The 25233-nt window shown below is 35.1% G+C and overlaps 1 protein-coding gene and 1 non-coding gene across 12 annotated transcripts in view; one reads left to right on the forward strand and one right to left on the reverse strand.

The window, feature by feature from the left end:
* Btrc (beta-transducin repeat containing E3 ubiquitin protein ligase) overlaps positions 1-25233 on the reverse strand; it is a 168412-nt gene that overhangs the window by 83568 nt on the left and 59611 nt on the right. For 6 of the 11 annotated variants that reach the window (XM_020171250.2, XM_074078476.1, XM_074078472.1 and 3 more), the window contains one exon: positions 1893-1970. The exons of 2 other annotated variants lie outside the window; for them this stretch is intronic. In XM_020171250.2, the coding sequence (XP_020026839.1) occupies positions 1893-1970 (78 nt within the window). Of the gene's footprint in view, positions 1-1892; positions 1971-25058; positions 25139-25233 lie in introns of all 11 variants that reach the window. 3 more of the 11 variants (XM_074078481.1, XM_074078478.1, XM_074078479.1) reach the window with 2 other exon arrangements.
* Positions 18054-18156, forward strand: LOC141425389 (small nucleolar RNA U13). The gene has a single exon (XR_012450440.1). It is a non-coding gene; the product is annotated as a small nucleolar RNA U13 (small nucleolar RNA).

Below are 25233 nucleotides of genomic sequence, written 5' to 3' on the forward strand. Positions count from 1 at the left end.
TTCCACCTCTAAATTTATCTTATTCAATATTACCCTACTGACTTAGATTTATGGGTCAGGTATTTATCTCCAAATAATTAAAACTGTATGTAACTGTCTCAACATCAATATTGAAAAGCTTATTGAACTGACTCAATCCCATTTAAAATAATTGTTTTTTGTAAAAAAGGGGGAAAATGTATGTTCAAAAAAAGTTAACATAGTAAATTTTAAAAATGAAGGTGTCATGGATTCAAGTACTTTTCCTATAAGTTTAATGCTACGCAAAGTGGAATTAGAAGGCAGAAGTAGAAATGCTTTGGCAATAATAAGGTCTGAGTTTCAAAACACTGACTAGCTCAAGTCAAACATAACATTTCCAGGCCTCCATTTTCTTCATGGATAAACTGGAAATCACGTATCTAGCAACTTTACAAGGTTATTCTGAGGATTAAATTAAACAAGTATCACATTTGTGGTAGGTACTGAACAAATGTTAGAACTTTTATGCCCTAGAACAATGCCATAAATGCCAGTAAATTAAAGTTATTTTTACTGCTGGTGTTCATTCTATCCATTTCATACAAAAAATGAATAGATGACATACTTATTTTATGTCTACACTTAAGAACTTATTTTTGTCCCCAACTAAGTCAGGAAGATGTTAGAGGTTTCTATAGTTTAAAATTTTTCAACTAGTATTTTGGACTACCCCTCCCCCACCAAATGGAGTTTGAACTCAGGACCCTGCACTTGCTAGGCAGACACTTTATCAATTGAGCCATGCCTCCAGCCCTTGGAAATTTTAATTTTAAAAAATAAAATCACCATGGAATTGAACTTTCACAAGAAAAATGTTACCTTTTACAAGTAGGAGCACAGAGATGAGCAAAAAAATTTTAAAGTAATCATCAACAGTGACCTTTACTTCTAGAAAAATTAAGCAAAATATTGCTTAAACTAAAAGGAACTAACTTAATTTTAGACAGATCTGTTTCATTTAAAAAATGTATAAAGAATCTTACCCAGGCATGATGACACACACTTGTAATTTCAGCACTGAGAAGGCTGACACAAGAGAATTGCACGTTTGAGGCTAGCATGAGTGGGCTATACAACAAGACCCTGAATCAAAACACAAAAAAAAGCCAAGTGCCAAAGGCTCATACCTATAATTCTAGCTACTTGGGAGGCTGAGATCTGGAGGATGGTGGTTTGAGGCTAGCCAGAGCAAATAGTTTGTGAGACCCCATCCCCAAAAAAACAAAGCAATATGTACAAAGAGGTGTGACTCAAGCAGTAGAGTGCCTGCTTTGCAAGCACAAAGCCCAGAGTTCAAAAACCAGTCCCATAAAAAAAGAAAAGAAAATGTATGAAGACTCTTAACAGGAAAACATGGCTATACTAGTATCTGTACTTAGAAAGCACTTAAAAGTCATTTTTCCTGCTGGGTACTGGTGGCTCATGCCTGTAATCCTAGCTACTCAGGAGGCAGAGATCAGGAGGATCGCAGTTCAAAGCCAGCCTTGGCAAATAGTTCCGCAAGACTCTATCTCAAAGAAACCCTTCACAAAAAAGGGCTGGTGGAGTGGCTCAAGGTGTAGGCCCTGAGTTCAAGCCCCAGTACGGCAAAAAAAAAAAAAAAAATCATTTTTTCCTGAACAAGAAATCTCTCCTTTGATTTTAATATTCATTACATATTATTTGTACTGTACTTTTGTACCTAGGATGTTTTTGAAATGATTGGGCAAAAATACTACCTGATTGAAATTGATGGCTGTGTCCAGAACAATTTAAGAACACAGGACTCTGTAATTTAAGCTCCAGTGTTCAAAGAATGACAAATAAAGTGTTTCTTGTCTTTTGTTTTGTTGTTCAAAGCCTTTTATTTTAAGTAAGACTGAATTTCATACCTGTCTAAGTGAATTCTTCTCTGGAATTATCTTCCTAGGGGGTTCGCCATTATTACAGTCTTCTCTCTCTGAGGAATTCTGTGAAAGAAAGTAAGCTTTAATTCAGTTCTCATTATCTTCAATCATATTCTGTAGGAGTAAACTGAATTATATTTCTAATTCTATAAGCTAGAATATCATGCAAATTTATGCATTTGAAGATTTATATACATTCAGACATAAACATATGTAAAAGGAAATACATGCCTATGTATATAAATAAATGTATGTAGAGATCTGGGTGGAAGGTTTCATTTATGTTTTAGGATACCCAAAAAGATCACATGGATTAGAAACCTAGTTTATCACCCTTTAACACAGGTTAACACTGGACACAAGAAAGTTCCAGTTCATACTCAGCTGATGAAAACTTAAACCATGACTATTACCTTCTCTTTTAAGTAATTAGGGTTTTTTTTTTTGGAGGGGAGGTTACTGGGGTTTGAACTCAGAGCCTTATACTTGCTAAGCAGGCACATTACCAACTTGAGCCATATTCCCAGACTAGTAGCAAATGTTTGGTTGATACAGTCTGTTTTCTAACAAAATAGACAGTTCTCTCCTTCCTCTCCTCAGATTTGATTCTCTTTTCTTCAATAATAGCAGCATAATTCTTGGCACGAAACATTTATTTAATCGTGTTTTAGGAATAGAGTGCATTCCTTGTCACTATCACCTTAAACACCAGCTAGAAGACCCTAAAATGTCAATGGAATTTTTATATACTGAAGAGGATGAAAGGGCTGGTGGGGTGACTCACGTGGTAGAGCACTTACCCAGCAAGCATGAGGCCCTGAGTTCAAACCCCAGAACCAGTAAAAAACAAAATAAAATAACAAAAGATGAAAAACAACAGTCCAATTAAAAACTAGTTCAAAAGTACTAAAAATCTGCTAGACAACCTAATGTATATCACTATCAGTAAGGCTAATACAGGAAGACCATATTACTTCATTATTTGGGTTCTTTTTTTTGTAACTACACTTATTAACACTAATATTTTAAAACTTTTGGTTGGCTTATTGTTACATTATAGTTATCGCATTCTATTTTTGAATTAAGGTATTTCTAACATGAATTTATCTGAAAATTTTATACAAGTATGAAATTATTATAATATAATCATTACTACATGTAAGTTATACCTTTTTGGCTTATTTCAGATATTATCATTTAAAACACTTAAGAACAGGGTGTGGTGGCTCACAATTGTAACTCCAGCACAGGGGAGGCTAAGGCAGGGGATGAGAGTTCAAGGCCAGCCTGGGTCAAGGCCAGCCTGGGTCACACAGTAAGGCTCTTTCTTAAAATAAAGAAATTATAAAGCCCTTTCACCACTACTGTGGCTAACATCTAGGTGCTTTGTGTATTGCCTTTAGTTGGCTTGACAGATCAGTACCCCAAAGTGTTCCTGTTGGGTAGAAATCTCTTATAAGGTTTAACTTGCTATTTTATACTTGTGATGATCACTTTATGGTAAAGGTCCCTAAAATTAAGACAAAGAAAAATTATACTGTATTACAAGCAAAATGGACAGAGAGGCAAGAGCATCAGAGTTGTAGCCTCTTTTCCTCTCTACTGGAAAAAGAAAAGGAATGAAGACTATTTACTCAAAAATAGAGGAAGGATATAGTTGGGTTAATGACTAGAAAGCATGACAAATGAGGAAACTACATGGTATTGTTAAAAAGAGTAACTCTTAACAAACAGGAAAAAGGAAGAAAACTTCAAAGAACAATGTTAGAGCTAGTTCTTTTTTAAGATGGGGTAAACCTGACACTTCTGCTCTGGCCCACTTACAATGAGAAACCAAATCAAAACAATAAATCCAATGCAAGTGTTACTTAAAAAAAGAATGCTAAAAAGTCAAGATATCACAGCCAAGAAGCAGGTACCCTCCTAATACTGAAGGGATGGTAAGGAATGCCAATGAGTAGGAGAAGAGTAGCTCTAATCTTGAGGGTAGCAGGGAATGATGAATACCTAAGTGATCATCTTGGTAGTCCTTAAAGCCTTTCTAATATCACCCAGGAGCCACACAGTTACCACTCGCATCCTTAGCTATCAGGAATCCCAATAACCAAGGTGGGAGTCAAGCTGGGTCAACAAACTGAATTACATCCAATAAACTCTATTTAAGGGTAAAACTAGTGGAGGTAGGCAAAAATCACTGATGGCTGCTAAATTAGCAGGCAAATGTTAATAGCAGAATACTTACATAATCTCAAACTATTTCCCTATAAGGTACTTAGTAAGAAAAATAGTAACCTTACAGTAGAGAAATCTTGTAGATACCACCTCAATGTTATGTGTTTCTTTATACTGGGAGCACATCACATCTGAGGTACCCTTGTCCAAAACACAAAGCCTAAATCAACTCATAAGGAAACATCAAACTAACCAAAAATAGAGGGCCATACTACAATACTTTTAGTCTGGAGTTTGCAACAACAAAAAAGTCAAGGTCATAAAATACAAAGAAAGACAAAGCAATTGTTTCTGATTGTAATCTGAGATTTTCCTTTTCCCAAAAAGGACATTTTGGTCAACTGGAAATTGAGTACAGTCTGTAGATGCACTAATAACACCGTGTCAATATTAAATTCCAGACTATTACCCCACTTTAAAAATTTACATACAGGAAAATTCATTTTTTACCGTATAGTTCTATGAGTTTTGACAAAAGCATATACTTATATAACTATATCAGAATCAAAGTATGAAACAATTCTATTACTCCCCAAATTCCCTTGTAATGGTCCTTTATAGTCAACCCTGTCCCTACTGAAAATTACTGGTATTTTTAGCTCTAATTTTACCTTTTCCAGAATGTTGTATAAATTGACTAATAGAGTGTGTAACTTTTTGAATCTAGATTTTTTTCACCTACCACAATATATTTGAGACCTATTCATTTTGTTGCATACATTCACATTTCTTTCACTTTTACTGCCAAAGCTGTATTCCATTGCATGAATGTACCAGTTTGTTTACCCATTAACTTTCCACATTTTGGTCTTTTGTATTGTGTTTATTTAAAACCATGTCCTTGTTTTTAGGAAACATGCACTGAAACATTTAAGGGTGAAGGGAGATTATGTCTGTAACTTTCAAATGGTTCAAAAAAAATAAAAATAACATATTGAATGTATTTATATGGAATAATGTAAATGCAGCAATCTGTGCGAAGAGTATAAGGGGATTCTACGTACTATTCTTTCAACATTTCCATTAATCTAAAATTAAGTCAAAATAAAAATTAAACAATAGATCAAATCTAGAATAAAATGTTATGAAATGGGGGGGACTCTCATAGTGAAAAGTATTAGGGGAAAATTCCATAAAATATAGTTAAAACTTTTATTTTATCACATACTAAGCCAACCCTACATAAACCCTACTACTGAGAAGTCACTTCAACACTTAGAGGGAACATTTCAGTAAAATGTGCTGAGTATGTTTGTACTACTTCTGAATTACTTCTGAAAAAGATTCTATGTAACTTTTTACCTTTTTATATTAAACCAAATAGCTATTTCTTAGCTTAATTTAACAGTTTAGAATTAAAAGGGACAGAATAAAATCTCACTAGCAACTTTGAGTTTAACTTCAAGCTGGAAGCTTTCAGGTTGTAACAACTATAGACACAAGTAACAGAGGTATGAAGAGAGAAGAGCCAAAAGATAAAAGTCTGCTAGAGCTCAGGCAGGAGATCTCAGGGATGTATTTTGGATAAAATGTTTTCACAAATAACCTGGGATGAAAAGGCAATCATGTAAAAAGCAAAAGTATTCAAATGATAATCTTAAACTGTCTCAAAATCAGCACATCCAAATTTAAGGCACTCTTTTATCATTCTAACCCTTTCTAGGTTACCTCTTTTCAACTTTTCTTCTTATCCCAGACTTGAAAGTCTGTAGAATCAGCTTTCACTCATTCTTTTTTCCTCTTTGAACTAACCAGTTTCCAGTCTATAAATTTTTCATTTGAATCTAGTTTAATATATCTGACCCTATTTTTGCATTTCAATCATCTCTCCTCTGAACCAGATCTCCAATGCTGCTTACTAGTGCTATCACTATTGAAATAAGCTTCTGATATCCTTGCCTAAATCTTTATCTAACACATTCTATACACTACTGTCAGAATTGTCATTCTGAAAAGGTTACTTCCTGATTAAAACTTTATAGCTCCCTGGAATCTATCTACAGGATAAACTCAAACTTTAGTTTTTGGGTTTTTTTGTTTGGATTTTTTTTTTTTTTTTAATTTTGATGATACTGGAGTTTAACAAAGGGCCCTTGTGCTTGCTAGGTAGGTACTCTCCTACTTGACCCATGCCCCCCAACCTTTTTTGGCTTTTAGTTATTTTTCAAATAGGGTCTTGCGTTTTTGCTTAGGGCTGGCCTCAGACCCACAATTCTCCTACCTATGGCCTCCCTGGAGGCTGGGATCACCGTCTTGCCACCACATCTGGCTTACTGATTGAGATGGGGGGGTCTTGCTAACTTTTTTGCCTGTTTGACCTCCAACTGTAATTCTCCAGATCTTTGCCTCCCAAGTAGCTGGGATTACAGGAGTAACTTGTGTAATATCAAAATGTGGCTAATTTATCTTTACATCAAAGTCTTGGCATCACTTACATGCTATTACTTATCATTCATCAAAATAAGGAAAACACTCTCTTCTCCTGGGTTGATTTTTTTTTTGTGTGTGTGTGTGTGGGGGGGACGACTGGGGTTTGAACTCAGGGCCTTATATTTGCGAGGCAAGCACTTACACTTGACACACTCCACCAGCCCTTTCCCTGTGCTTTTGCTAATTCTATGTTCTTTCTTTCTTGAGACAGGGTTTTGTGATGTAGCACAGGCTAGCCTCGAACTTGTGAACTTCAGCCTCCTGAGTACTGGGATTATAGGTATGTATCACTATGCCCATCTTGCTTTTTTGCCAATTCGAGTCCCTCAATGTCAAATAGTCTTCCTTCCCAAATTCTTTATCTACTAAAATAGTCAACTAAAAAAGAAAAAAACATATGTATTTTTAACAAGTCAATTAAAATGATACCTTTATTAAGAAGCACCCTTACTCCAAATCTCCAGTTGAACTAATTTCTCTGAATTAACACTTTATTTCTGATTTGGCACTCTGTCCTATCTGCATATGAACATGCTTTCCACCCTAACCATTGCTGTAGGTTCTGTCAGGGCGGGGCAAATTTTTTTTGTCATGTTCCAGTAGTTCAACACAAAGACAGCATAATGTGAATTTTGAATGTTTATTGGATTGAATACTATTTCTGAATTAATCTTTCTTAAACACCATTAATGTAGTAGTCTTCTACCAAAAAACTTTTAGTGACTTTTTGTTTCCATGAAATCAAAAATGAAGCTCTAGGCCTTACAAACATGTGTAATATGATCTTGAAACTTTCAGTCTGGAGGGATCCCTAATTCTAGTCTAGTTCAGTTGATAATTATAAACACAGGAAGATTAACCTATTCAAGTTCACAATTATTCCATCTTACTCAACTATATTCTTTAACATTTTCATCTTGATTCACAAAATCTGGCACTCAATTAGATACATTTTTGCATTGTTACTCTCAACTAAAAATGAAAAGCTTACTGGAGAGTCTTAGCACCCTCTATCCCTCACACATTATATAACAGGTTTAATAGCTGCTCAATAAACAACTCAAACTCTACACCCACACTGTCCAGCCAGTTTAAAAAATGGTTTTCATACCCAGGTGTGGTGGTGTACATCTGTCATCCCAGTTAAGCGGAAGGCTGAAATCAGGAGGATTGGACCACGGTTCAAGGTCATTCCAGGCAAAATGTACGGGAGACCTTACCTCAATTAATGGTTGGGTGAGGTGTCGTACACCTGCCATCCTAGTTACTCAGGGAAACACAAATAGGAAGATCAGGGTCCAGTTCAGCCCAGGCATAAAGTAAGACCCTATCTTAAAAATAAACAAAACGAAACAAAAAAAGGATGGTGGAGTGGTTCAAGTGGCAAAGTGCCCACGTAGCAAGCACAAGGCCCTGAGTTCAACTCCCAAAACCACCAAAAAGAGTTGTCATAAACTTCAGTAATAGCCCAACTACATTCCCACCATCTTACTACTTATAATACCAGTATAATCACTTAGGGCAGGAATTAGCAAACTGGCCTGCAGCATGGTTTTGCAAATGAAGTCTTATCTGCACACAGCCATACCCACTGATATATCTTTTGTCTATGGTTGTTTTCACACTGTAATAGCCAAGGTGAGTAGTCATGAGGGGTCCCACAAGGCTCCAAATGTTTTATTATGTGGCCCTTTACTGAAAAAAGTTTGCCAAACCTTGATTTAGGAGGAAATATTCTTCTGTGGCCTTCTGTGCATAGACAAAACATTCCTAACTTTTCAACAGTGTAGAGTTTTTGTTTTGGGCCCCAAACACGAAGTAAAGATGTTTTCATGGTAGCAATCAATAGGGTCATAGATGGGGCAATATTCTCCAAGATCCAGCAAGAGGCTTATTTACTGTCTTCAGTTATCTATTTGAATACATTATATCCTAATAACATGGATAATTAAGAGTTGATTATAGGGCTGGGGATATAGCTCAGTGGTTTACTGTTTGCCTCGCATTCATGAGGCTGAGTTCAATCCCTGTACCACAAAAAAAAAAGTTGATTATATAATCAAATGAAAAAGCTACTAATTTACTCAGTGATAAAAAGTCAAATCACTCATAATAACTTAAAATAATCTTTGAATAAGCATTTTGCTTCAAAGTTGGATGGTATAATTCACCCTGAGCCTATTTGAATAGACACCTGTTACAAGTAAAATAACCAGTTCCAAAACTAGAAGTAACATTTTCTACCTTCATTAGAAGAATTCAAAGGACTCTGTAACAGTGATAATTATTACCATTTAGCAAAACTGGTACACTGTGATGGATTATTATAGTGATTTTGAACCCATTTTAAAAATGCGTTCAAAAAATTGATTCAAACTGCTCATCATCATGCAGAATGGCAACCTGCATGAAAAAAATTGAGACTAATTTCTAATAATTAGTTGTACACATCATATAATGAGCTTTAGGGGAAGAGAAGTTAGTAACTGGATTAATACTTTTCCCATTAATTTATGTGACTTGGAGCTCCAAATATACACAGATTTGCAATTTACAAAAATAGGTATAATTTTTTACCAGGTTAAAAGGTAATTTGGCTACATGAATAAAATTGTAAACTCTTCAATGGAAGATGACATTTTAAAAAGCACTGTATGTGTGAGTTTGTGTATTTGGACAAATTTTAATTAACCCTTGTAGGATACAATGGGAGAAACTTGGGCCACTTAGGTTCAGAAGCTTCCTATTCAAGAACCAGTGTTAGGGGAAGACCTTAAGTGTCCTCATAAGATAATATTCACTGGTATGTTTTAATGCACAGTGCTTCTCCAGCACATTCATCATGTTGAATACTGTACTAAACAAACCACAACCACATGAAAGCCTGCATAGACTGCTAAAACAGATCCACCAGTTAAAGCTTTCAAGCAGTGCTATTTTCTAGCAATATACCAATCCAAGCAGTGCTAGGAACCAGACAGAATGGAAAGCACTCACTGGGACAACTAAACAGGACTTCCTTTCGTACTGCCTTACTCTCTGTGACAGAAGTCAAAAAACTGCCAAGTAGGTTTTTTCCTCTTCTACACTGTCCGACACTAATTATAAAACACTACAGATGCAGCCTTTCTCAAAATGCAATGGGACTGTGTGTATTTGCAAAGAACAACTATTTTTTATGCTTCCAAATTCTTAATCCTGTTTGGAGCTGTCAGTGGGGGTTAATGGAAGCCTTGGATAGGAGAATTCCAATCTGGTTGGCAGATGGATAGGTTGGTTATAGCTGCATAACTATGTCTTGCCTGCAGGCACAATTCAGAACACTGTTAAAGCAATATAAAGTCTCTGTCAAGCTGAACCATTTGGATCAGTAGCAAGGAGAAATAATAATAAAAAAGAAGTTCATTTCTGGGCCTTGTGCATTTATGCTAGTATGCAGAAACTGATTAATTGTCATAGTGTGCTGGTCTTCTATACCTCAGATTTCTACTTCTGGAGTAGATTTTGCATGCTAATATAATCATTCTCCCTCTTGAGACATTAGCAAATAATCAAATGAAAAACAGGATCATAATTTACTGAGATTCGAGCAATTCTCTATGCAAATTTGACTTGTTATTGCTGCTGCCTCGTTAATCTGAATGCCTTTGACAAACTCCTTTGATTTATGAACTCATGACAACTCCAATGTGTATATATTTTGCTAGATTGACATTATCATTAAGAGTGGGTGGACTGAGCTCACATGAATGGCTGATTTTATTCGCTGGTGTCTGCTGCTCAACAGCTGAGCATCTCCTCCTCACAAAGCCCCTAAGCGGCAGGCTCTTCCCATCTTCCCATCCATTCATCATCTCGATGTTAATTGGCCCAGGCTTTAAGCAAATTTTCAACACGATTTAAAGGCACGATGACACTGATTACTGACCCTCTGCCATACGGTGCCTATTGATTAACCTGACAGAGATGATGAGCTTGAGGGAAACTAGGTGTGTGGGGACCTCAAGGGGAAAAAATATATTGTCTATGCAGGCAAACACTTGTCATTACCTCACAAGCCAGAATTTGCACAGAACATATCTTAAAACACACTAACACCTACAGCTAGCACAGGAAGTGCTTTCTATATTCAAATATATTACAGATATGTCATGTCAAAACACATGACACATTCAGTATTTAGAAGAACTCCCCAGATAGATGGCTGCCTTTCAACCGAGAGAGAGAGAGAGAGAGAGAGAGAGAGAGAGAGAGAGAGAGAGAGAGAGAGAGAGTGAGAGAGAGAGTGAGTGTGTGTTTTAGGTTACTGGTCGCCTGGTAGTGTTAAGAAAAGAAAAAGAATGGGTAAATAAACTAGAACCTTGAAAATAGGGGAGGGAGAAAAGAACAGATTAAAATTACCTGCTGCCATCCCATCAGTTACAATAAGCTGTCATTCTACCATTAAGAGCTAGTCTGAGACAGAAAACAGTCTGATATCATGAATTTTATGTTCTGTTTTTTATTATTTTTTAATTGTTTTATTATTCATATGTGCATACAATGCTTGGGTCATTTCTCCCCCCTGCCCCCACCCTCTCCCTTACCACCCACTCCGCCCCCTCCCTCTCCCCATGTTCTGTTTTTTAAATACTGCTACCTGATTACAACTGCCAAACTAGTCCCAACATAGAAATCACCAACTGAATATTTTTAAAGAGCAAAATAATATTTTAAGTATAACAAACATATCTCTTAATTCTTTCTTGCTCATATTTAGTAAATGCTATAAACTGTTTAGAGAAATTGTGCAGAATCTTAAGCTTCATAAAATCTAAATGCTTCATTTATTAAGAAGAAAATATACAAGCCCATAATTAATAGTTATGTAATTCATAGATACATAATTAATAGTTACATATAGAAGTAACAAAAATTTCCTTAAGATATGTCTAGGTCTGCATATTTACACAAGCAAAGTCATGAAGCACACCAACAAGTATCACACAAAACCCAACTTTAGATGGGGATGATTATTATTTAAAACAAAGCCAAGAAAATAACCCCACATATAACCTTGTTTACTTACAAGTCCTGGGGTGGGGGACAGCGAATATACAATTTTATACACGGAGACTGTGGAGCAGCACTAACAGTTATTTCAAAGGTAAAATAATAGCTGAACAACAGCCCAGCTGTAGTCCCTATTACAGTGACATGGGCTGTTAATGTAAGAGATCAAATGCTTTTCAAGTCAAACAGCATTGGTGCCTGTTATACTGGAACATGTAGCTTACTCCCTAAAAGCCTGCCTCCTGCTCTTTTAAGATAAACAAGCTCAACTAAGCACTGAGATGCTCTGATAAGGACGAAGAGTTGAACTGCACCATGGAGTGACAAGGAAAGGGCATGAATGAAATGTTGCTTTTGTTAACTTTCAAGTCACAGAACACTACAAATACAACATTTTAGTAATTTACTATTACAAGTCTAGCTATAGGAGAAAGACAAATTTGTAGAACAAGCATGGGACTCCTCCCCAAAATAGCTAAAACAATTATCTCTGTTTTGTGAAGAGGTATTACACAGCTGCTGGAACATATTCAGCTTTGTGACTTCTTAATCAAAGGTTTTAACATCAACTTATCAATGACTTAGTATACAAAAGAATGTGTAATCATGTTAATATGCTCCACATCAGAAGTAATAGTCCATTTAAACTCTGAATTTTTTTTTTTTTGGTTTTAAAGTCTTGATTTAAAAACAAACAAAACCTTCCAAGTTTTAAAGTTTTATTCTGCTTAACATGACAATGCAGTATCCAAACCGTAACTGTAACAATATGGCTTAATATTTTAAAATTCCAAGTAAGTTTGCAAAGCAAACACCTATATACTACCACAGCTTATTTTTCTTTTTAGACTAAGACTACCATTCCTTCACACACACATACATATGTTTATACTGTTTAAAATATAATAACAATGCACAAAGATAAATAAGCACAGTAAAATGAATACAAATTCATCAGGGGGATTTGGGCTAGAAAGACATCGTAAGTTAAGCACACCTATCATGTGACAAAAAATATAACTAGCTTAATTTACTTCTACATCAATCTTATTTTAAAATCTAAATGAATTTTTAAAGAATGCTTTACCCCCTTCAAGATATTATTTTCATGATTATGTGTTTAGGCCAAATCCTATCATGCCACTATTTTCTTTGCTGCTATACTTATATATTTTACTCAGGGATCCTCATATTCATGTAATACAAATTAAATAGCAAACATTTGCTTCTACTAATAAAGACATCTGGTTATTTTTGTAATTCAAACACATCTGCATTATATAGATCTTTCTGATTTCTCAAAGTAGGGTTGAGAACTATAGAAACCTTAGGATGTGTGCCAAAATCCTTTCTTTTAATGAATTGTTATTTCTGTTATACCTGTTCCTGAGGTGTTTTTTTGGTTTTGTTTCTTGCTAAATGACTTTCCTCACCTTGAATATCATCCTTGCTTTGGTGTTACCATTTTATTACAGTTTAACAATATCTTGAAAGAAATTTAAGATACCTTTAACTTGGTAAGCTATAATATCTCCAAAAAAGGAATGAAAAAGATACCCCAACTAAATAATTACACTGCTGAAAACCAGACTTGCTAGGTTAAGAATGTTTCTATTGTGAACTGCCCCTTATTTAATCATTCTTTTTCCCCCTTACTGCTAAGAAAATTTTATTCCATTATCTTATCCCAGCAAAAGTCTTGAAGTATATGTTTTAAAGAATGGGAGCACACTTCAAAATCAAAATCATGAGTAGACTACATTCCTTACTTAGGATGCTTGAGCTTAATATGTAACTTTTACTTTTAATGTAAATCCTTGCTTTTTTTTTTTCTGCTCTTCTCCACTGAAGGAAAAAAATATTTTAAAACACAGAACAGCTAATAAAACTTCTATCAAGAGTCTTTTCTCCCATTCCCTTCATCAGGAAATGTTTCTCCTTTTTTTCCTCACTTCTCCCAACTTTACCTTGTTATACTAAAAATAAATCCCTGCTAAAACTTAAAAAAAAAAAAAAAAAACTTACATCAACTTCATTCTCATAGGTCTCTAAATGGGCAAACACCAGGGTAATTTGGCCTAATGGATTTAAAATATGTAAGTGAAAAGGCTCTATTTTTAAAGGTTCAAGGGTATGCATACCAATTCATATCTTCAATGCTTCATTTGTTAATATTACCAAAAAGCAAAATGAAAATAAAACCAAAATAGATTAACTTGGAAATAGTAACTTAATAAATTTATCTTGGAAGATGGGTTAATTTTATTGCCCTAAAGATAAATAATCTTGTAGGGGCTTTTGTTACTGCTATTGCTTAAAACAATGTTCTTTGATGATTAAAAAAATTTTTTTTCTCTAATAAAAATAACTTTCTGTAGCAATGCAAATGGTTTCCTTTTCTTAAGCCAAAGTCTTAAATTACTGGAATGCTAGAGCCTGTATACCTCTTAAGTCTTCCATTTTGCTTACTATACAGAACTGTTTGCATTTCTGACATCCTATACTTACAATACGCTAACATTATGTTCCATGTCATGGTAGTCTTCTATCTATAGAATCACAAAAAAATCTACAGTGCTTTCTTTTCCCAGAATTATCCCTAGGTCACTACAATTATGAAAAACAAATTTTACTATCATTTATTAGGAATAAGAAATTTTCTTCAGAAATATTAATGATCCTTTGTGGACTAAAGAAAAGTAAGCAAAAAGCATTAATTCAGATATTCCTGAGTTATCCTGATTTTGATCAGTACCTCAGTTTAAAGTGGCCATTCAACTTAATACTCATTTTAACAATGAAATTCAAGGTAGGCTAATTTTAACCAATGACTTTAAAAAAATCTGCTATTAGCTATCACCAACAGGATTTTGTTGTTTTATGGAATTAAAAAAATTGCCTCACTATCTTCAAAGTTTGAGAGTGGATGATAGATTTTAAAGATATCAAACATTAACTTTAATACCCCAGTACTTGTTTTAACAGTACAGAAGTTATGAATTTTGTAACAGATAATTTTGGTATGTTTGTCCAGCTAAAATTCCCTCCAGCAGACAATAAAGAAACAGTTGAATTCAAAACCAATTGTTTATCACTGACTGCTGTAACAAAGGACATTCTGGTTGCAGTGGTCAGTAAAGAATGCACAGTCATTTCTAAATGCCAGTGGTTCCCAACATCTCCTTTCCTTCTGAGTGGAATGAAGTCTGAGAGCACTGACTGGTGGGTCATTCGACCCACGAGGGCCTGGAAAGGTTTCAAGAATAACAGAGGTCATGTAATTGCCAAAAGAGCATTAGCCACTCAATCATAATGGATAATTAAATGACCTACATGATTCCTGAAATAGCTGCTCTATATTTGGTCTATTACTCGTGTCCCTCAAGATAAGCTACTCATCTGGTCTGCCTTGACCTGCAAAAGTCCAACCTGTGCCTGAACACTAGCTGCATGCTTCTATTGCTTTGTAAATCCCACCAGACTATGCTTTCAAGAGGACACACATAAAAAAATCAATCTTATATCCTTCTCCCGATTGTGCTCTCTGGAATACAGATGACTAAAGCAAAGAAAAAATTAGTAAATTCCTGGTTTATATCTTTGGGGGATAGAAGAAAGAAACATACGAACTATAAAGAAGGAAAGTTGTGACAACTATCTTTTTAAAAAAGTTTTGCTCACAGGCCTTCAAAATATTTTAATTTGATTATAAGCCAAGTCAGGAATTTTTAAAGTATTTATTTTTTATTTTGTGAGCAGCAAATCATTAAAATCCCAATTGTCTAGACTGAGTTTTTGATGACGTGGGCTATTAGACTCTTTCTAGGCCTACTTTTTTTTTAGTTCATACAACTGTCCCTCAACAATTATTTATTGTTGACACCAATTATTTATATAATATCATTAGCAAAAGAAACAAGAAACTCACTTCAAATTTTCACCTGAATAGTTCAAGTCTCATGATTATACTTGATTAGAAAAATATAACCAAATAGAAGCCAGATGCATGAAATAGCAAAAATGTGCTAGAGATCTACTTTAGGAGAAAAATGTCTTCCTGTGGTCCTAGAAGTACATCTAGCAAGCACTACAGAAAAAGGCAAGGGACAAGTAACGAAAGACAACCCCATAATGATAGCAAAGAACAAGGGATGTGAGGGACAAAAGAGCTCACATTTAGAATACCTTGGAGACTAGTAGGATTTTTCTGTTTCCACAGGAAATTATGTAGCTCGAGGCTACTGACTACCCTGGTCTCTTACTAGTACATGAATGGCTTATTAAACCTAGAACATATCTGTTTTAGTTAACTTCTGGGTAGGGAGGAGGTTTCAGGGGGAGAAGAGAACAAAATGTACTTAAATGCTGAATTTTTTTCTCCAGGCTGAATGCCTTTCATCCAATAAGACATTCAAAGCAGTGACCCAGCAAATGGATTGAAAAAGCAATCTTCCATCCCAGTGCCACATTATCATTCCTATTCAGTATTCTCCATGAGATATCTCAATCAGCTGTGTGTAAGTGACAACGCAGCCCATTGCTGGGTTAATTAAACATTTGACTTTAACACCCTCCCCGTCATTAAGCAAATAAAAACAGATAATTCAAACTGCACTTCATCCTCGGGGTACACAACACACATGTCAAAATTAAGAGAGTCCAAGGCCTCTGGGGAATTCTGTTGGGGCTATAATCAGTTTAAATCTTATCTGGTTTATCAATTATTCTATTGATTAAACCAAAGCGATCATACACAACTCCTCTGCCACATGGGACTGATGTCAGCAGAGCAAGAAAATAACTCCTAGAGGTTCCAAACTGATTTAAAAAAAAAAGACCAACAGACAGACCAATAATAGTAGATTATTACATACCAGTGATCCATATACTGAAGAGTTGATTCTTAGTTTCAGGCGGGTGAAATGAACTGTTTCCAATCACTATGTCCCTCTAATATACCTTACAGTTGGCTCAAGTAAATTTATGTTGTTGAAGACCACCATATTTTCTACTTATTTAAACAAAAGTTAGCAAGCTCAGCAGTTGAGATAGTTTATAGATACTGACCCTTAGCTATAACAGAGAGAAGCTAAAACAGGGAAAACTAAAATTTTTCTAATTTTCTTACCTATATGCATATGGCCAGTATCTTGCAGGAATGAGTTATACTTGAGATTGAAAGCTGATTCTCTTGAAAATATGCACCCACTCAGCTATTCCAGTCCTAAAACACAATATTCCTAAAAAATGGAATCTAAGAAATCAGAAAGACTTTATCACAGATAGAGTCATGACTCCTTTTATTAATATCAAGGACAAACAGCTTCAAAGTCATTAGTAACGCTGAAACTATAGAGCTGTATCTTCAAATGAAATATTGATGTCCAAACCCTAACACGTTGAAGTTTCTACCAGAAAAATTTAACCACAATTTAGATATCCTCTTGCCCCAACTCATTGTGTAATATCCTTCAAGTATTTAGAACCCTCATCACCTCAAGGCCATGCCCTGTTATATATGCGTAAAAAACTAATAAAGCCTACTATCAAAGAGATAGGAGGGAGGGTACTTAAACTATTCCACACCTAAAATCTGTGTACTACTAGTCATAGTCTTAAAAAAAGAAAAAATGTGTGCACGGCTATGTTGGAACCACATGTGCATTCAACCATGATTTAACTTATCTCCTTCAGATTTTTTGGTTTTGGGCAGACTAAGAAACCTGCATTAGCATGCTTTATTCTATACTCACTACTAGAATTACATAGGGTGCTATTTGTAATTGTATTCTTTTTAAGAGGTTTGTTCTCTGCAGCTGTTTTCTGCTTGCAGTGTATTTTGTGTAATCAGCACATCATCATAAATACATTGGCTGTTCCCCTGAGGGTAGCTGTCAGTGTTTAATTTACAGAACAACCTGGCCAATGTGAATTTTAACACTACAGCACTATGGCAAGGAGTTACCACACTCTGTAAAAAACAGGTTTCTATGAATTTTTATATTAAGAGTTAATCCCAGGATAATTTAGGCTCTAGAAATAAACTGTTTAAAGTACTTTATACCATGTATGCAATACTCTTTTCCATCAATAGCCTTGGCAGAAGTCCTGAACTAGCTGCCAAACCCCAAGTGGGCACTACCAACAGTGGAGACAACGAGGATTGAAAATCTATTATCTACTTGCAGGAGGCACTATAACAAATGTTACCCATCTCTTTTTAAGCTACATGTGGAACTATAGAAATCATCTCTGCTATCTTATAAAGGCAGAGGGGAAAACTATTTAAGAGACAAACTAGTCTTAAATATGTGTATCACTCTTTGCTAAGATGAGCTACGTCTGGTATGAACACAAGTATGTTCCTTCTTCAGGGTTGATCTTAAACCAGATATCTAGCTCAATCAATGGGGGAGAAAACCAGGTATCTAGATCCTTTTTGGGGTCATAAGCATGATGATTGGGTATTCCTGTCTTGTGTGACACATACCTTCCTCAAACCTTGTTACAATGTTGGCACATTACCCTTCTGATGTTAAAAAAAAAAAAAAAAAACAGATATCCAGCTCAATGAATGGGAGCAAAATGAAACTAACAGCATCCCCTCCCTCAAATTATATACATAGTGACTTATACACAGGTTCTCAATAAATGTCTAATAAATAACTAAAAGCTCCTGAGGGCAGGGTCTCAATCTTAATTTATATCTAATACTTTATATAGACTACCAAGCTTGCAGAAGGCACTCTGTGTATGAATTAATTGGTGATAGTTATGCAAGGACACGTTACTTGAAAAGCTTTAGATTTATATGATGTCAAAGGCATTTTCTAACTCAGTAAAATGGATTTAAGGTTTATATAAAAACACACATCATATTCTTGTCATTTTAATGAAAGCTATTTGTACAAGAAACCTAGATAGTTTAAATCTTACAATAAAAACCAAATGCGTACAAAATATTGGCATATTCTAACATATACTTTAATAATGAAGATCAAAGAAAAAATAAAACTTCTCTATACTTGTTTTTTAATGATTAAACACGAAGAGATCATTTTAAAAGCTCTGAAAGATAACAACCCTCTCCTATTGAAGTAGGAGTATATATAGACATGTATACATTTCATAAGTAGAGTGATTATATATGTATTTTTTTTGTAAAGGGCTATTTTACAAGTTAGAATGCCTAGAATTAAGATGAATCAAAATATAGTTCATGCTGACTTGTCCTCGGTATATTTGCTTTTAATGATGTAAAGAATTGTATTTTCATACTATCTTTAAAAATCATTAAATTCTAAGTAATGGGTCCTTTAAAAAAAAAGGACAAAATTACCTACTCATTTGGAAGGATTCAACTTGCCCAAATTTGTGATAAAGTTAAATTTTAAACAAGTAGAATAGAGATTCTTAAAACTTGCTGATACTACTATAATTAAATTTTTATAACAATTTTTCATTTTATGTAAGTGTAATCATATATATGCAAGATTTTCCAATACTTTTAAACTGACCTTAATATTTCTAACAACTAGAAAGAAGTGCGTGCTATTTAGGAATACAATGTTTTCACTCATCCTTTCTATGATGTTAAGACATTTCAAAAGTATAATTTGTTTTTTACATTTATGTCCATGGAAAGCAAAAATAAGAAACAACATGGTCAATTATCAGTTTTGATTTTCTTCACTTATTAAAGGTTCAAAAACTTTGTCTATTGAATATCTGCAACTTAGTACTTCATTAAAAGCTTTATGCTTAATAAAGCACATCTTAATTTTAATGAAGAAATTTATCACACTCTTTATCAATTTAGAATTACAAAAATACATCCTAAGACCTTTTGAGTTAAACTGGATGGGGTTAGGCTGAGGTCACACTAGATCAGATGATTGCTTTCTCTTCCCTGGAGACCATGAGGTAATTCCATAGACTGCCATTAGATAGCAGCACCAGTACACACCATCAGTCATGTCTCCCAACCTCTCCGTTAAGGTTGGAATTACCTCAGTTACACTTACTTACACACACACACACACACACACACACACACACACACACACACACACAGATTTTAATTCAATTAGTGCAGTCGGCAACTCAGAAAAGAGTAATTCAATTAGTGCATTGTGGAGCTCTACAATACCTCTAAGCAGATGTTCACCATCTTCAGGAACTGGAGCTAGGTTTAAAATACCTGTACCACTCATATATGCCACTACATTATGTCATTTGTCAAAGTGCTCACATATGCTTTTCTGGCTTAAAAGAAAAAGTGAAAGAACAAACCCAGGCTAAGATCCTAGAAAAATTTTCCATTATCAAAGAAGTATGTACAGACTGATGGAGTGGCTCAAGTGATAAAGAGTGCCTGCTTTGGAAGTGTGAAGCCCTAAACTCAAACTCCGGTTTCCACCACAAAAAAAATTAGCAAAGAAGTATGTACAAATTTAGGCTGCAATCATTAAATTACATTATTCAAACTTCATTTAAAAATTGTGTTTGTTTGTTTGGTTTTTGGTGGTACTAGGGTTTGAACTCAGGTCTCACACTTACTAGGCAGGTGCCCTACTACTTGAGCCACTCTGCCAGCCCTAAAGCAAAATGTTTTAATCATTTTAAACACTGGAAAGGCTGAGGCAGGAGATTCTCAAGTTCCAGTCTAGCCTGGACTACACAGCAGTTCCAGACAAGCCTGGTCCACACAGTGAGGACACTGTCTCAAAAAAAAAATGTATATACACAATAGTCTACATTATTGTACACTTTTTTCACGCTGTATCATTAAAAAACAAAACAAAACCACCAACAGCTCTGGGGATTGAACCCAGGGCCTTAAATGTGCTTGGCCTGCATGGTACCAACGAACGAAATAAATTCCCCATCCTACTGCGTCTAGCTATATGTGTAACATTGCAATGAGAACAATTCCAAGGAGGGATGTATTCTTAAGGAAGGACAATCAGAGTAACATCAAAATAGGTTATGAAAATGGCAGGAGTGATTATTGATATTTTCCAAAGAAACACTTAACAGAACCAGAAACATTCAACCTGAGGATCCTCAACATATAAATATAATGTCCCTCAGAATCCATAGATTAGTTTCAGGACCCCATTCTACCCCCCCACACCAAATACCAAAATCCAGGGATGCTTAAGTATTATGTATAAAATGGCAAAGTTAAGTGTAAAGCATAAATCTTTAATTTATTCATTCTTTAAATATTTAATAAATATGCATATAAACCATGCATATTCTCCCATACACTTTAAACCCCTAGACTGCTTATAATACCTAATACAGTATGATTGTGTTGATATATAGTATTAAGGACATTATGACAAGAAAAAAAAAGTATGAACATGTTCAGTACAGAGGCAACATCACAAACCTAACTACATTTTCAATCTATAATTGGCTGAATTCTCAAATGAGGAACCCAAGGATATGAAGGGCCATCTGTTTATGAAAAAGAGAACAATTACTTTATTTTACTACTAAAAGCAGAATTAGAACCAGTAGGTGAATAAAATTTAGCTCTTTCTTGAAGGAAATCTTTCCAATAGAACCAACAAAGAAGAAAATAAGAAACCTCAAGTATTCAGTTCACCAGTAAGGGTGGTAATTGAGCACAGACTGATGGACTCCTGTCAAACACATTTCATAAAGGATTCTTATGTTATGAAATGTGACCAGATGGTTCTCTGATGTCCCTTCCAAGGCTGAAATTCTGTGGTTTCACAAATATGTTTATTTTTATGCATGAGGCAAGCCTGGAATGTAAGTAATAAAGCTAATTATTATTATAGATGTATGACATGTTTTCAAAATAATTAATGCATTAATAATACACCAATGGAAGAAGAAATTTTGTAGTTTCCCTCTGGTAGGCTTAGGAGATTCTCTAACTGCATGTATTTCTAGTCTCATTTCTTAGATAAACTTACTTGCAACTCTGTTAGTCTTACAAGATTGAAAAGAAAAGAATGTTTATTTTCATTCATCCTCTGGAAATCAGCCAATGAAAAATCAATTTCTAGAAGAATGGGTTTTGAAAACTACCCAACTGAGTTAAGACAGTAGGTTGTCTTTTAAAACCATCAGTAAGGGTAAAATGAAGTACTTTCAACACAAATGCTTACTTTCTGTACTCCAGAAGATTTGCAAAAGGTCATTCTCAGTTAAAACTTGACTTGTAAATTCTATGCCTTCAAAATAGATGATGATAAAAGAATGCATCTAACAACAGTGTTTGAAATTAGGAGAAAAACTTTAAACATTGTTTTAAAAAGTATTGCAACTAGCCAGTCACAGGTGGCTCACACCTATAATCCTACCTACTTGGAAGGTGAGAATGGGAGGGTAACAGTTAAGAGGCAAGCCTGAGCAAATAGTTTGCATGACCCCATCTCCCAAATAACCACAGCAAAACAGACTGGAAGCATGGCTCAAGTAGTAGAGTGCTTCCTTTGCAAGCACAAAGCCCTGAGTTCAAGCCCCAGTCCCACCAAAAAACAAACAAAACCCCTGCAATTTACAACAAATAAGAAACAGAAACTTCACTCTATTATTAGAAAATATGTTCCAAGAAATATGAGTGGGTTTTACAACAAAGATTTTCTATTTTTTACCGCTAAGTTGAACTAATAATAGTTCTTCCATATTACCTATTTGAGAACCTTCTTACTATTAACATAAATTTTGCACATTTAAAATTTTACTTTTCTTACTAAAATTTTAGTCTTTCATAATTTTATCACTATCAAAGACACTGAATAATTTGAACAATAAATGAAATAGCTAGGTTAATTTGATTTGACTGGCAACACAGCCAAATAGTATTCTACCAGTTTAACAAATGACATAATCACAATTCTCATCTGTACTTATCTACAGCTTTCCCAACACCCTGGCTCCACAAAAAAGTAACTAGGACCCAAGGTCATTCTTCCCTATAATGGGAACCCCATTATTCATGTACTAACTCATCTTTAATCTCAATTGCCCACACCTCACAGCCTGCATTTATGTTACAGTGTTAAGTTTATTTGGCTCTATTGGCACCACTTCTCTTTAACATTGTCCCTTTTCATGCATTTAAGGCAACTACTTCCAACCCTATCAATGAAAGCAGACAAATGGGGGAGGAAAGGAATGAACTGCAAACACCTCAAACAAGAAAGGTTGCTTAAAAATCCAAGTGTCACATTCTGACAGTTCAATATTTCATAGCCAATACAAGGAATGTGCAACGACACTGCAACTTTAAATCTTTTCCTCTATGTCAGTCTCTCTTTCTCTCATTGTAATGCCAAAGGGAACAGCAATCAGACTGGAGATGTTCAACGTGATAGAGGTCAGGACACCATTGGATCAACGTACCAGAAACACGACCTTGTTTATTTTTTTTCCACAGTATTATTGTTTACAGGGTGCTTTGCTCGTGTACCTTGTGGTTCTTAGCTAAAAGATGAAATTACAGCCCAGGATGAAGCGCTCAGGCACACATCCAATTTGTGTTTCCATCTCAGAAAACAAAAAGCTTCTAAGGCCCTCAGGCTGCCATTCAAACTTGGAGGCTGACATTTTTAACAGCATGAACCAGAGACTGGCAGAGAGAATGATCTAATGCATTTCTGACTTGTCAATCAAAGACCTCACCTCTGCTGTCTTGTAAACAGTTGGGGGCCATCTAACTACATTCATAAACCTAGGGAGAGCTTACTGCCAGCTGGGGTGCTGAAGCCACATGCTCTGGCTTCTATTCACCAAAATCATGATTCAGTTTTAAAATCTCACTGTAAATAGTCCACAGGCACATTTCCAGAAATATTGGAATAGAACCAGAGGAGGGAATACAAAAGAGATTTTGGTCAAATACTGTGTTATTTTGAAGCTCTTGGAATCCTGTACCCATTTTATCCTAATTTTTCCAGTTTCTCTCAATGGACTACAGTTGAAATGCTTAAAAAATTAATCTGCCAGTTTAAAAATCTAGCAGAAATACTAATGTCATACTAAAATTTCCCTTATAGTTTATTACCAGCAAAGAAATTGGTATTCCCCAAAACAATGGCTCCCGCAAAAGATAGAAACTATAATGAACAGTAGCTCCTTTACCTTAATAAAGTTACTCATATACTTTCTTTTCAAATATAACATATCCATATACAAAAGTTTTATATTTACTAGTTTGAAATAGTATGCAGTGTGTCTATGTAACAAAAATATAAAATCATTTTACTTATCCCTCTATTACATCTGTTAATGATGATCTAATTCAAAACAACAATAAAAGACCAAATCAAGCTAAGACTTGAACTTTTTGCTCAAGGTTAATGTATACAAATGAATACTTTTCTTCATTTCAATTTTATAGGACACAAAATTCCAATTTAATTTATATGAAGCCACAGATACTAGGTTTGTGACAAAGGTCTGGAAGATTTAAATGGTACATTTGAGAACTTTAAAAAGCAGATGAAAGATAACCCAGTAGGACAAGGTACACTGCAAAATCTTATTTCATCATGATGTACTACAGCCCAGGTCCAAATAACCATTGCAGAATATAATAGACCTGATCGATCTCTAGAGGACTGGGTAAGAGACTATAGAAGAACTCAAAGCTACTCAACATCACATAGGAAAAACAAAACTCATGTGTATCATCAGCTCCCAACAGCAAAGTACTGCAGTTCTTAGAAGCCTTTGCAGGTAAGAAGTCAAAAGATTGGTTTGGTTTTGGCTTGGGTTTTTATTTTATTTTATTTTATTTGCTTGCTTGTTTTAAATAAAGCATTATTAAATAACCTGGCTTAAATAAAAGAGAAGAGAGTTTCCTGAATGCTGCCTAACTAGAAAGATTTCTCCATTTTGGCAGTCCACATAAATCCCAAGTCTATAGACTACCACAAGGAGGAACAACAAAACAATAAAACAATACTACATAAAACAGAGCAATACTGAAAGAAGGTAGAAATGGCTGTGGCAGTCACAAAACCTGAAGAGCACAAAAGAATTTCTGTGGTACTATGGCATCAGTATCTACTATACAAAGACGGCCGGAACAAGGAATTATAGAATATAAAGAAAGCAGTAGTACCTCTCCAGAGAATACAGGTGAGTACAGCAAGAACTGGTCTCTTGGGCTGGGGGCATGGATAAGTTGTAGAGTGCCTGCCTAGCAAGTATAAGGCCCTGAGTTCAAAACCCTCCAAAAAAAGAAAAAAAAATTGCCTTTAAGAGGTTATCTCCACAGAGGCTCCCATCATCCTCTTAAAAGTTCCCATCAAGCTAGGTGCAGTGGTTCATTCCTATAATCCCAGCTACTCAGGCAGTAGATAAGTAGAATTAAGGTTCAAGGCCAGCCACAGCAAATAATAAACAAGACTTCATTTCATCAAACAAGCTGGGCAGGATGGTACACACCTGTAAATATGGCTATGCAGGAGGCATACGTAGGAGGATTGGTTCAAAGTCAGCCCCAGGGCAAAAATGTGAGAGTCTATCTGAAAAGTAATAAAAGCAAAAAGGGTTAGGGGGTATGGCTTACGTGGTGGAAGGCCCATGACCAAAAAAAAAAAAAAAAAAAAGTTCCTATTGA

This window comes from Castor canadensis, chromosome 7 (assembly GCF_047511655.1).
Source record: "Castor canadensis chromosome 7, mCasCan1.hap1v2, whole genome shotgun sequence".
Lineage (NCBI taxonomy): Eukaryota > Metazoa > Chordata > Mammalia > Rodentia > Castoridae > Castor > Castor canadensis.